Source organism: Emys orbicularis, chromosome 3 (genome assembly GCF_028017835.1).
Source record: "Emys orbicularis isolate rEmyOrb1 chromosome 3, rEmyOrb1.hap1, whole genome shotgun sequence".
Taxonomy (NCBI): Eukaryota; Metazoa; Chordata; order Testudines; family Emydidae; genus Emys; species Emys orbicularis.
Window position 1 is genome coordinate 129157467 of NC_088685.1, and position 11752 is coordinate 129169218.

At 38.2% G+C, this 11752-nt stretch overlaps 1 protein-coding gene across 2 annotated transcripts in view; it reads left to right on the forward strand.

Annotated features, from left to right (window-relative positions):
• The window catches only part of CEP43 (centrosomal protein 43), a 45479-nt gene extending 38368 nt beyond the window's left edge, over nt 1-7111 (forward strand). For both annotated transcript variants that reach the window (XM_065401586.1, XM_065401587.1), the window contains 5 exons: nt 5-117; nt 389-457; nt 5256-5295; nt 5896-5989; nt 7031-7111. In XM_065401586.1, the coding sequence (XP_065257658.1) occupies nt 5-117; nt 389-457; nt 5256-5295; nt 5896-5989; nt 7031-7111 (397 nt within the window). The remainder of the gene's footprint in view (nt 1-4; nt 118-388; nt 458-5255; nt 5296-5895; nt 5990-7030) is intronic.
• The last annotated feature ends 4641 nt before the right edge of the window (nt 7112-11752 follow it).

Consider the following 11752-nt stretch of genomic DNA (forward strand, 5'->3'; position numbering starts at 1 on the left):
TTAGGAAAACAGAGTCCAACAAACAAGGAGGAAGCCTTGCATCTCTTTCTGATGCACCCCCCCTAAGGAGTGGGCTAAGCTCCCTTGCTGGAGCACCTTCACTACAAGAGCCTGACAGTAAGTATAATATTGAAATCCTTTTGTATCTTAAGTAGGGCAGAAGAGAAGGGAGATGGACTTAGTTGATCTCGAGATTTCTTCCAGTCCTACATTTATATGATTATATGTCTGTAAGTGTTTGCAGGGTTGGTTCTTAAAATTGGAATATAATATTCGCCTATAGAAAAATATACTAGACTTAATTGGTTGGTGGATGTATTTAAGTATGCTCTTTTTTTCAAACAATAACCAAACATATTTCTGATTTTAAATATTTTTTTGGTTACAGATGCAAATAGAAACTCTGTTTTGAAAGATCTACGCTTGGTGAATGCAAAATTTGGATCGCTTGAATTAGGCAAGTAGTTGTTGAGCATGAGGGAACTTAAACATCCTAGTTTTGATATGCTTATATTTGAGTTCCATTTCAGCTCCTCAAGGAAACTGAGACACTGAAATATACTGATACTGGGCCAAAACCTGCTGTCTTACTTTGGTAAAAGTTCCATTGGAGTCAGCAGGAGTCTTGCTTGAGTAAGAGAAGCAAGATATTCTTTATACAAAATTACTAACTGGCAGGAATTTTATTTGTATGTTTCTACCAGAATTATTTTACACATACAACAGAAATTCAAGCCACCCCATGCGTACATTTTGGTGACAATTTTGTAGTTGGTCTGCTTGTCAGTAAGGTATTGTTGACTAGAACACCAGAGGGAAACCTACTGTAAGAAAAAAATAAAATGTCTTGTAAAGCAGCTTAAGATCATATGATACTAGCTTTTATGAAGCATTTCCCCATATTGCTATTAGTGTTACATAGTTAGTTACTTTTTCAGGAATTGTAATATATTCCTGGATGTATGCTTGATGACATCAGTGTCCAGTTACCATTGTTCTCAATTCTATGGCAAAATATATAAGACGAGTAAATTTATTCAGCATGGAAATGCACCTCAGAATTAGTGTTCACTTAAGATCTTTATTTAGAATGGTAGCATAGGTTTTTAAGGCAGATTTTTTTTTAAAGGCACAAGTGGAAGTTAGGCATGCAACTCTCATTGGCTTTCAGTGGGATTTAGGCACCTCTAATTGCCTTTTGTGTCTTTGAAATTCTCCCAATTATAGTATCAACATAGAATCATAGAAATGTCCAGCCCCCTGCACTGAGGTAAACCTAGACTATCCCTGACAGATGTTTGTCCAACCTGTTCTTCAAAACCTTCAATGACACAGATTCCACAGCCTCCCTAGAAGCCTGTTCTTGAGCATACTGTTATGCTACTGTTATGGTTAGAAAGTTTTTCCTAATATCTAACCTAAACCTCCCTTGCTGTAGAATAAGCCTATTACTTCTTATCTTACCTTCAGTGGACATGGAGAACAATTGATCGCTGTTTGCTTTATAACAGCCCTTAAGTTATTTGAAGACTGTTATCAGCTGTCCCCTCAGTCTTTTTTTTTCTCAAGACTAAATATGCCGAGTTTTTGTAGCCTTTCCTCATAAGTCAAGTTTTCTAAACATTTTATCATTTTATTTGCTTGCCTCTAGACTCTCTAATTTTTCCACATCTTTCTTAAAATGTAGCACCCATAATTGGATACAGTACTCCAGCTGAGACCTCACCAGTGCTCAGTAGAGCAGGACAGTTACTTCCTGTATCTTACATATAACATTCCTGTTAATACACCCAAAAATATTAGCCATTTTTCAACTGCATCCCAATGTTGACTCATACTCAATTTGTGATCCACTCTACCCCCCCCACCCCCTATCCTTTTCAGCACTACTACCACCTAAATAGTTATTTCCCATTTTGTAGCTGTGCATTTGATTTTCCTTCCTAAGTGTAGTACTTTACACTTGTCTTTATTGAATTTCTTCTTGTTTAATTCAGACCAGTTCTGTTTGTCAAGGTCATTTTGAATTGTAATCCTCCCCGCAAAGTGCTTGCTACCCCTCCCAGCGTGGTGTCTTCTGGAAATGTTATGTGCATGCATTTCACTCTGTTATCCAAGTCATTAATGAAAATGTTGAATAGTACCAACTCCAGAGCTGATCCCTGCAGCCCCACTAGATGCACCCTCCCACTTTGACAGCGAACCATTGATAACTACTTTTTGAGTATGGTCTTTCAGCCAGTTGTGCATGCACCTTATAGTAATTTAATCTAGATCACATTTCCCTACTTTGCTTATGAGAATGTCAGGTGGGACTTGTCAAAATCAAGCTATATATCTACTGCTTCCCCCCTATCAAGTAGGCCAGTAACCTTGTCAAAGAAGGAAATTACATTGGTTTGGCATGATTTGTTCTTGACAAATGCATGCTGGCTATTCCTTATAACCCTAGATTCCAAGGCCAGAAGGGACCATTGTGATTACCTAATTTGCTCTCCTGTATAACACAAGCCATACAACTTCCCTAAAATATTTCCTACATGCTTATAAATTGATAGTTTAATTTGTTTCAGTATCTTTCCAGCTATCGAAGTTAGGCTGACAGGTCTATAATTCCCTGGGTCATCTTTGTTCCCCTTTTTAAAAATAGGTTCTATGTTTGCCCTTTTCCACTCCTCTGGGACCTCACCCATCTTCCATGAGTGCGCAAAGATAATTAGCTAGTGGTTCTGAGGTTCCTTTATTTAGTTCTTTAAGTATCCTAAAGATGAATTTCATCAGTCCCTGCCAACTTGAATACATTTAACTCATCTAAATCTTCTTTAATCTTTTTATCCCTATTTTGTCATACATTCCTTCCCCTTATTATTAATAGGGCTGTCAAGCGAGTTAAAAAAATTGATTCTGATTAATCGTGTGACTAATCATGCTGTTAAACAATAATAGAATACCATTTATTTAAATATTTTTGGGTGTTTTCCACATTTTCAAATATATTGATTTTAATTATGACACAGAATACAAAATGTATAGTGCTCACTTTATATTTATTTTTGATTACAAAATACATGTACTGTAAAAAAAACCAAAAAAAAGTATTTTTCAATTCCCCCATTGCAAGTACTGTAGAGCAGTTTCTTTATCATGAAAGTTGAACTTACAAATGTAAAATTATGTAAAAAAAACCCAAACAAACCTGCATTCAAAAATAAAACAATGTAAAACTTTAGAGCCTACAAGTCCATTCAGTTCTACTTCTTGTTCAGCCAATCGTTCAAACACGTTTGTTTACATTTGCAGGAGATGATGCTGCCTGCTTCTTGTTTACAATGTCACCTGAAAGTGAGAACAGGCATTCACATGGCACTGTCATAGCTGGTGTCGGAAGATATTTATGTGCCCGATGCACTAAAGATTCATATGTCCCTTCATTCTTCAACCACTGTTCCAGAGGACGTGTCCATGCTGATGACGGGTTCTGCTTGATAGCGATTCAAAACAGTGGGGACCAATACTTGTCCATTTTCACCACTTGAGTCAGATGCCACCAACAGAAGATTGATTTTTCTTTTTTGGTGGTTCGGGTTCTGTAGTTTCCACATCGGCGTGTTGCTCTCTTAAGACTTCTGAAAGCATGCTCCACGCCTCGTCCCTTTTGGAACGATTTTGGAAGGCACTTCAGATTCTTAAACTGTGGATCGAGTGCTGAATCTATCCTTAGAAATCTCACATTCATACCTTATTTGCGTTTTGTCAAATCTGCAGTGAAAGTGTTCTTAAAATGAACAACATGTGCTGGGTCATCATCCAAGACTGCTATAACATAAAATATATGGCAGAATGCGGGTAAAACAAAAGAGGAGATATACAATTCTCAGTCATAAATTTAATTAACACATTACTTTTTTAACGAGCGTCATCAGCATCGAAGCATGTCCTCTGGAATGGTGGCTGAAACATGAAGGGGCATATGAATGTTTAGCATTTCTGGCACGTAGATACGAATGCCGGCTACAAAAGTGCCATGCGACCATCTGTTCTCACTTTCAGGTGACATTGTAAATAAGCGGGCAGCATTATCTCCCGTAAATGTAAACGAACTTGTTCGTCTTAGCAGTTGGCTGAACAGGAAGTAGGACTGAGTGGACTTGTAGGCTCTAAAGTTTTAAACTGTTTTGTTTTTGAGTGGAGTTACGTTACAAAAAAAAAATTACATTTGTAAGTTGCACTTTCACGATAAAGAGATTGCACTACAGTACTTGTATGAGGTGATTTGAAAAATACTATTTCATTCGTAATCAAAAATAATATAAAGTGAGCACTGTACACTTTGTGTTCTGTGTTGTAATTTAAATCAATATATTTGAAAATGTAGAAAAACATCCAAAAAAATTTAATACATTTCAATTGGGATTCTGTTGTTTAACAGTGCAATTAAAACTACGTTTATTCGCGATTAATTTTTTTTAGTTAATCGCATGAGTTAACTGCGATTTATCAACAGCCCTAGTTACTAATATTAATTGTGTTGAGTATCTTGTCACCATTAACCTTTTTGGTGAAGACTGAAGCAGAATGTGCATTGAATACCTCCAGCCTTCTTGATGTCAGCAGTTATTAGTTCTCCTTCCCTACTAGACAGAGGACTTATACTTCTTCGTCTTTTTTTTTCTTGTTCCTAATGTATTATTAAAGAACTTCTTATTGCTTTTGATGTCCCCTGCAAATTGCAACTCATTTTGTGCCTTAGCCTTTCTGATTTTTGTCCCTTCATGCTTGTGCTATTCTTTTATACTCCTCTGTAGCAATTTGTCCACTTTTTCCAGGATTCCTTTTTGATTTTCAAGTAATTAAAGAGCTCTGATGGAACCATATTGGTCTCTTACTATTCTTCCTATTTTTCCTTTGCATCATGATGATGATGATATACTAATTTCTGAAGTATCAAGTTATACAACAAAATAGAACTACTAATTGTTTGGCTACAGAGCTGAAAGCCATGTCCAATTAACTGAAATGCTGCGCTTGATTTAGGGTTTGTCTAAATTAGGAAAAGAGATTAGGTTGCGATTAGCTAACATCAGACTTGATTTCTCTTTCTAATCTATACAAATTTTGAGAGGATCTACTCTTCCTGCTCCCTATAGCTGGATTTACATACTCTGTTCTGACACACAAAGAGATCAAAATTATATTTCTATTTCCTACAGAGGGAATCTGTTTTGTTCAGTAAAATACTTTTTTTCATTATTTAGGAACTGGAGATGAAGAGGAGTATGTTGATGATTTCAACAGGTAAGAGGGAAAAATACTTATATTGCTACAGTGTGATATTTAATGTATAGTAAACATCATTCAGTTTTCTAGTTATATTGAACTCGAAGTAGGTTCAATCTTATCATGATCAGTTTGACAATGCTGCCATCTGTCTGCTATACATCTGTGAATATAAATCTTCTTTATACTTTCTGTAGGCAGGAGTGTCCTCTAGGATGCTGACAAGCTTTAGGGGGTTTTTATCCAAGAAAAATATGCTCTTCTCAACAATGCAGTTTTATCATTTACTTTTTTATACATTTTAATTATTATTTTTAGCTAACTGTCTGTATACGAGTCCAAATTGAATCTTGCATCTAGAAAACTCAGCAGCATGAAGGGAAGACAATTGAGCAATAATATTTAAGGTCCTGATCCTACAATTTACATGGCACAGCTTAATTTAGGTACAGTTGTGTTCTCAAATATTTTTATCATTTAAATTTCCTTTCTGTAAAAATTGGGCTATCTAACCTAAAGACTCTTCCCTATAGAGGTGTGTGAGTGTGGTGGGAATTCTTGTACAGCAGAAAAAGAAAATCTAATTATTTTCACCTTTATTCTTTTTTCTGTCATCAGTACCAGTCATCGCTCAGAAAAAAGTGACATTAGTATTGGTGAAGAAATAGAAGAAATTTCTGTGGAAATAGAAGACTTGAATGCCAGTGATAAAGTATGACTTTTATTGTGTGGACGTGCTTTTAATCTTTTATTAGATATTGTGGTTAGATGTTTGGCTGTCCTTTCTGGACAACTGTCATCTCGTAATAAACACTTTGGGTACAGGTGGAAATAGTCATGCCATTCATTAAAACTGCCTTCTATTTATAACCATTCACTTATTGTTAGGGTTAGATTCTATACTGACTCTTTTTTTTTTTTTTTTTTTTTTTTTAAAAGGTCATTTGGTCTAACTGTGTAGTAACTAACAGTTGAGAAATTTTCTTGTAATCTTTTTGCATATGCTAGAGTTTTTATTAACTGCCTCAGTTGTGCTCATATTTTCATTATTCAGTGCTGGCTATCAAATTTCCATACCTCTGTCTGCATTGTTAGAGTATATGCCCTTTCTAAATTAGAACACTTCGAAGTATTTTTGCTGGGATTCTGTTGAACTCTGAGATATTAGAATTAATAGGTACTGCTGCCAGCTGAATTGTTCTTTGGTGACAGCATGCTAACAGCCTATTGCCTACATCACCTTCCAAAAATTTTCAGTGCATTTTTAAAATTGTAAACAGGGCAAGTGGACTCCAAATCTACTTGATTTAAAATATTTTTTTTTTCTCATTTGAACCAATTGTTCTTTATTTGGTTGGAAAAATAAAGTAGTGGCATTAGGAGCCCAGTTCTATAAGGTACTTCTCATTAACTTAATGGGCAGTTGAATGCACACAGTATCTCATATGTTGGAATTGATACAGAATCATAGAATATCAGGGTTGGAAGGGACCTCAGGAGGTCATCTAGTCCAACCCCCTGCTCAAAGCAGGACCAATCCCCAGACAGATTTTTGCCCCAGATCCCTAAATGGCCCTTCAAGGATTGAACTCACAATCCTGGGTTTAGCAGGCCAATGCTCAAACCACTGAGCTATCCCTCAGGGCAGGGCCATAAGCTAGCAAGATGCTTTTTGCAGGACTGTATAGTTTAATAGATTTTTGAAATGTAAATAAATATATATATATCTTGTCCGGTTGATTTTGTTTTCTAGCTTGAAGACCTCACACAAGATCTTACCATTTCTCAGTTAAGTGATGTTGATGTTGCAGATTATCTAGAGGATGTGGCATAGAATTGGACAGTAGAGATGTTTCAAGTGCTGGATTGAGGACTCTTGTGGACTGCTATTTTCAGACAATCATTCTTTGCTGGAATGTCTGTTCCCTATTTGTGCCTTGTGTTTCAGAACGACTGGAGGTGTAGAGAGCTCTTATAAAATCATAGCAAGAACTGAATGAAATAGTTCATTCCAGCTTGAGTCTAATATTGGAATTGTTGTTCTTTGTCTGGTTCAGCGAAACCTTTCACACAAGGAGTTGAATTTTTCCAGCTGGATGTCCATTGCTGGCGATGGATACACAAAACCATCGGTCTATAGGAGAACATAACTGAAGAACTTCTACACAGATGTATGGCTTTATAATGAATTTACACTGTTATGGTAACAGTCTGATTTTTAGCTAAGATAAGCAAGAAAACTTAAGAGTTACTGCTTCAACTTACTAAAAACTTCAGCAGTCTATATGAAATTTACATAATATCTAATAAATCTGCCTCAGTTCCTAGTCACTCCATGCCTACTTTAAGGGGTCAAGATTTTTCAGCAGTGACTAGTGATTTTTGGGAGCCCAACTTTAGAGGTCGGTAAGGGGCCTGGTTTTTAGCATTTTCTGAAAATCAGGCCCCTTTAAGGTGTCTCCAGTTGAACAGCCCAAACTGAGGCACCTAAAATCAGTAGGCACTTTTGAAAATCTTGGCTGAAGTATCTGTCAACTCTGAACTTTCTTGTTTTAATGTATTTGTCAGACCATTAACATTACTCTAAACTACTTTTTATGTGTGATAATTTCATTAATGTTAACAGCTGTTAAAATCCCAATAAAAATGTGAGATTCCCTTATGATCCACAGATCATAATACAGAATAGCAAAATTTCTGAGAAGAGCTGTTTAATGGTTTGTGGAGTTCATGTTACTGGGCGGGATCTTAATTTGTATTGACTCACTTTCATTGTTTAAAATCCGTATTTGTTTTAAAAAAGAGCACCAAAAAAGTATGAAACAATTAAACTTCTCTGTGTATCAGAATCTAATGACTAATGAACAGATTTAAACCCAAATATTTAAAAATAATACCGGGCCTAAGATATTGAACACACTAAGTTATAGCCAGGAGCACATTTTTGTATTTCCATTATCAACTCTTGAAAAACAGAGTCAGTAATGGAAACATTGACAGTTTCTTAACCATACTGTCATGCATAGCGCTGCTGTAGTATATAGGTCATGGACATTTGTAATACTGAAACAAGCCTTCAAAATGTGTATTTTTTTGAGCATTGTTTAAAAAAAAAATACATTGGAAAAGATGCATGTCAGTGAATATAAAGATAATCACCTTTTTGTAGGCTTTGTAATTTTATTTCTGGTAAACTACTAGCCATTTCAATAACAGTAGCATGCGAGACCATATCCACTGGTACAGCTTATGGAGCTGCTTTACTTTGATTTGAGTCTGACTTAGGCTCTTACACACTGAGCTAGCAGATGTGGGGCTGTATTGGAAGGTTATACTTGCACAGTAGGTAGATTATTTGAGGGCAGAGGGGAAAAATGACTTTTATTTATGTGCATCCCCCAAATAGCCAGCATAAAGCAACAGAACATGAGCATCTTCAGCATCTTACCTTGTTCCATAATGTAGCGGTCTTGAGCACAGAAGAGAGATTTCACCAGGCTCAGATCATCCCAGAATCTACGTGCCACAGTCTTGAAGTAGCAAAGACCTTGTAGCATTCACTATTGAGGTTGAGATTCTTTAAGATATGGGAGATCTTGTGCCTAGAATTACTACCTGTAAAGGAGGACATGGGAAAAATAAAGCAGCAGCACGTCTGAGGGTGTATTCTTCCACTAAAACTTCCACTGGAGGCACTTAGAACATAAGAACGGCCATACTGCATCAGACCAAAGGTCCATCTAGCCCAGCATCCTATCTTCCAACAGTGGCGAATGCCTGGTGCCCTAGAGGTAATGAACAGAACAGGTAATCGTCAAGTGATCCATCCCCTGTCGCCCATTCCCAGCTTCTGGCAAACAGAGGCTAGGGACACAATCTCTGTCCCTCCTGGCTAATAGCTATTGATGGACCTATCCTCTATGAACTTACCTAGTTCTTTTTTGAACCCTGTTATAGTCTTGCCAGAGGCTGTTGTGAAGGCCAAAGAGTTCTACAGGTTGACTCTGCATTGTGTGGAAAAAAATGCTTCCTTTTGTTTTGTTTTAAACCTGCTGCCTATTACAGTAAAAGCTGTATTATCTGGCACTTTACCAACCGGAAAGCTCTAGAAACAGTCATTTCTAATATCTCCCAATACAAATCTTCAATCTAGTAACTGGGACCGATGCTGAAGCTATTCAGGACCTGAGTATTTCTGAGAGCAGTCGGACTACCATCGAGTTAGCCGAGAAGAGCCAAATGCTGTTCTTTTTGTTTGAATCTGCCATTGTGATCGGTTGGTTTATTACTCGGTACATTGTCTGGTTTTTATCGTAAAATATCAACGCAACCCTACTATTATGGCATCCAAAATACCAGCAAAAAGCAAAGGAGAGAAGCATAAGAGAATTGTGTTGACATTAAAACAGAAAATATCTATTTGTACATGTCTTGAAAAGGGTGAGAATAGGAATATTTATTCATTTTATTGTATTCTCATTCTTTGAAAATTGTCAATCCATGGGTAAGTATAACTCTTAGTTAACCGGAATTTTAATCAACATGTTTTGTAACAGTTTTTACTGTAATTTTATTTGGTAACCCCTAGTTCTTGTGTTATGAGAAGGAGTAAATAACACTTCCTTATTTACTTTCTCCACACCAGGCGATTTTCCTCAACCTCCCACCCCACCATAAATATCTCCCCCTTACTCTCACAAATATTATGGAGCACACAGCAAGCAGCAATAACCATGGGACTATTGCTTTCGCTGAGGTCTAATCTAAACGTTCAAAGGCACATTCTACCACCATTCTGCATTTGCTCAGGCTATAGTTGAACTGCTCCTTACTGCTGTCCAGGCTGCCTGTGTACGGCTTCATGAGCCATGGGAGTAAGGGGTAGATTGGGTCCCCAAGGATAACTATCGGCATTTCAACATCCCCAATGATAATTTTCTTGTCTGGGAAGAAAGTCCCTTCTTGCAGCTTTTTGAACAGCCCGGAGTTCTGAAAGATGTGAGTGTCATGCACCTTTCCCAACCATCCCACGTTGACGTTGGTGAAACGGTCCTTGTGATCAGCAGTGCTTGCAGCACCATTGAGAAGTACCCCTTGCGGTTTATGTACTGGTTGGCAAGGTGGTCCGGTGCCAAGATAGGTATATTCGTTCCGTCTATCGCCCCACAGTTAGGGAACCCCATTGCAGCAAAGCTATCCAATATCACCTGCACATTTCCCAGAGTCACTACCCTTGTTAGCAGAATGTTATTGATTGCCTTGGCTACTTGGATCACAGCAGTTCCCCCCCTCTCCCCCCCCCCCGGTAGATTTGCCCAGTCCGAATTGATTCCGGACTGACAGGCAGCAGTCAGGGGTTGCAAGCTTCCACAGGGCTATCGCTACTTGCTTCTTAACTGTCAGGGCAGGTCTCATCTTGGTATTCCTGTGCTTCAGGGTGGGGGAAAGCAACTCCCAAAGTTCCATGAAAGTAGCCTTACGCATGCGAAAGTTTCACAGCCACTGGGAATCATCCCATACCCGCAACACTATGCAGTCCCACCAGTCTGTGCTTGTTTGCCGGGCCCAGAATCGGCGTTCCACTATATCAACATTCCCCAATGCCACCATGATGTCCCAATTGCCACATCCCGTGCTTTCAGGAATGTCTGTGTCCATGTCCTCCTCACAATCTTCCTCGTGCTGGCAGCGCCTATCTAGGCTCTGCACATACTGGAGGATAATGCGTGAGGTGTTTACAATGCTCACAAAAGCAGCGCAGAGCTGAGTGGGTTCCATGCTTGCCGTGCTATGGCGTCTGCATGGATAACCCAGGAAAAGCGCAAAACGATTGTTTGCCATTGCTTTTAAGGAGGGAGGGAGGGTAGATGGACGACGTGTACCCAAAAGCACCTGCGACAATGTTTTTGCCCCATCAGGCATTGGGAGCTTAACCCAGAATTCCAATGGGCAGCGGGGACTGTGGGATAGCTACCCACAGTGCACCATTCCGAGTCAATGCTAGCCACGGTATTGAGGACGCACTCCGCCGACCTAATGCGCTTAGTGGGGACACGCATGATCAACTGTATAAAATTGATTGCTAAAGATCGACTTCTATCAAATCGACCTAATTTCGTAGTGTAGACATGCCCTTACTGAATTGCATATACAGTAATAGTTTGAGCTGCAAAATAAATCTACAGCGCGGGCTGGATTGTATGTTTTGAGATTTCTTCATCTGCAAAACTTAAAAAGTTTGGGAATGGAAGGAGGTCACCAGGGTTTGTTTGCTTTTATTAAAACATAATTTACAAACATCAGCCCAAATTGTGTGCTGGGGAATATAGTTGAATATATGATTCTTAAGAACAAAACAAAAAAAGCCCACTGAATTCTGCATTTCCAGACAGAATGCTATTAATCATAGTATGACTTGTCAAAGTTGAGAATTAATGAACAAAAACCGACATGTAGAGAGATTTGCCAAACAGTT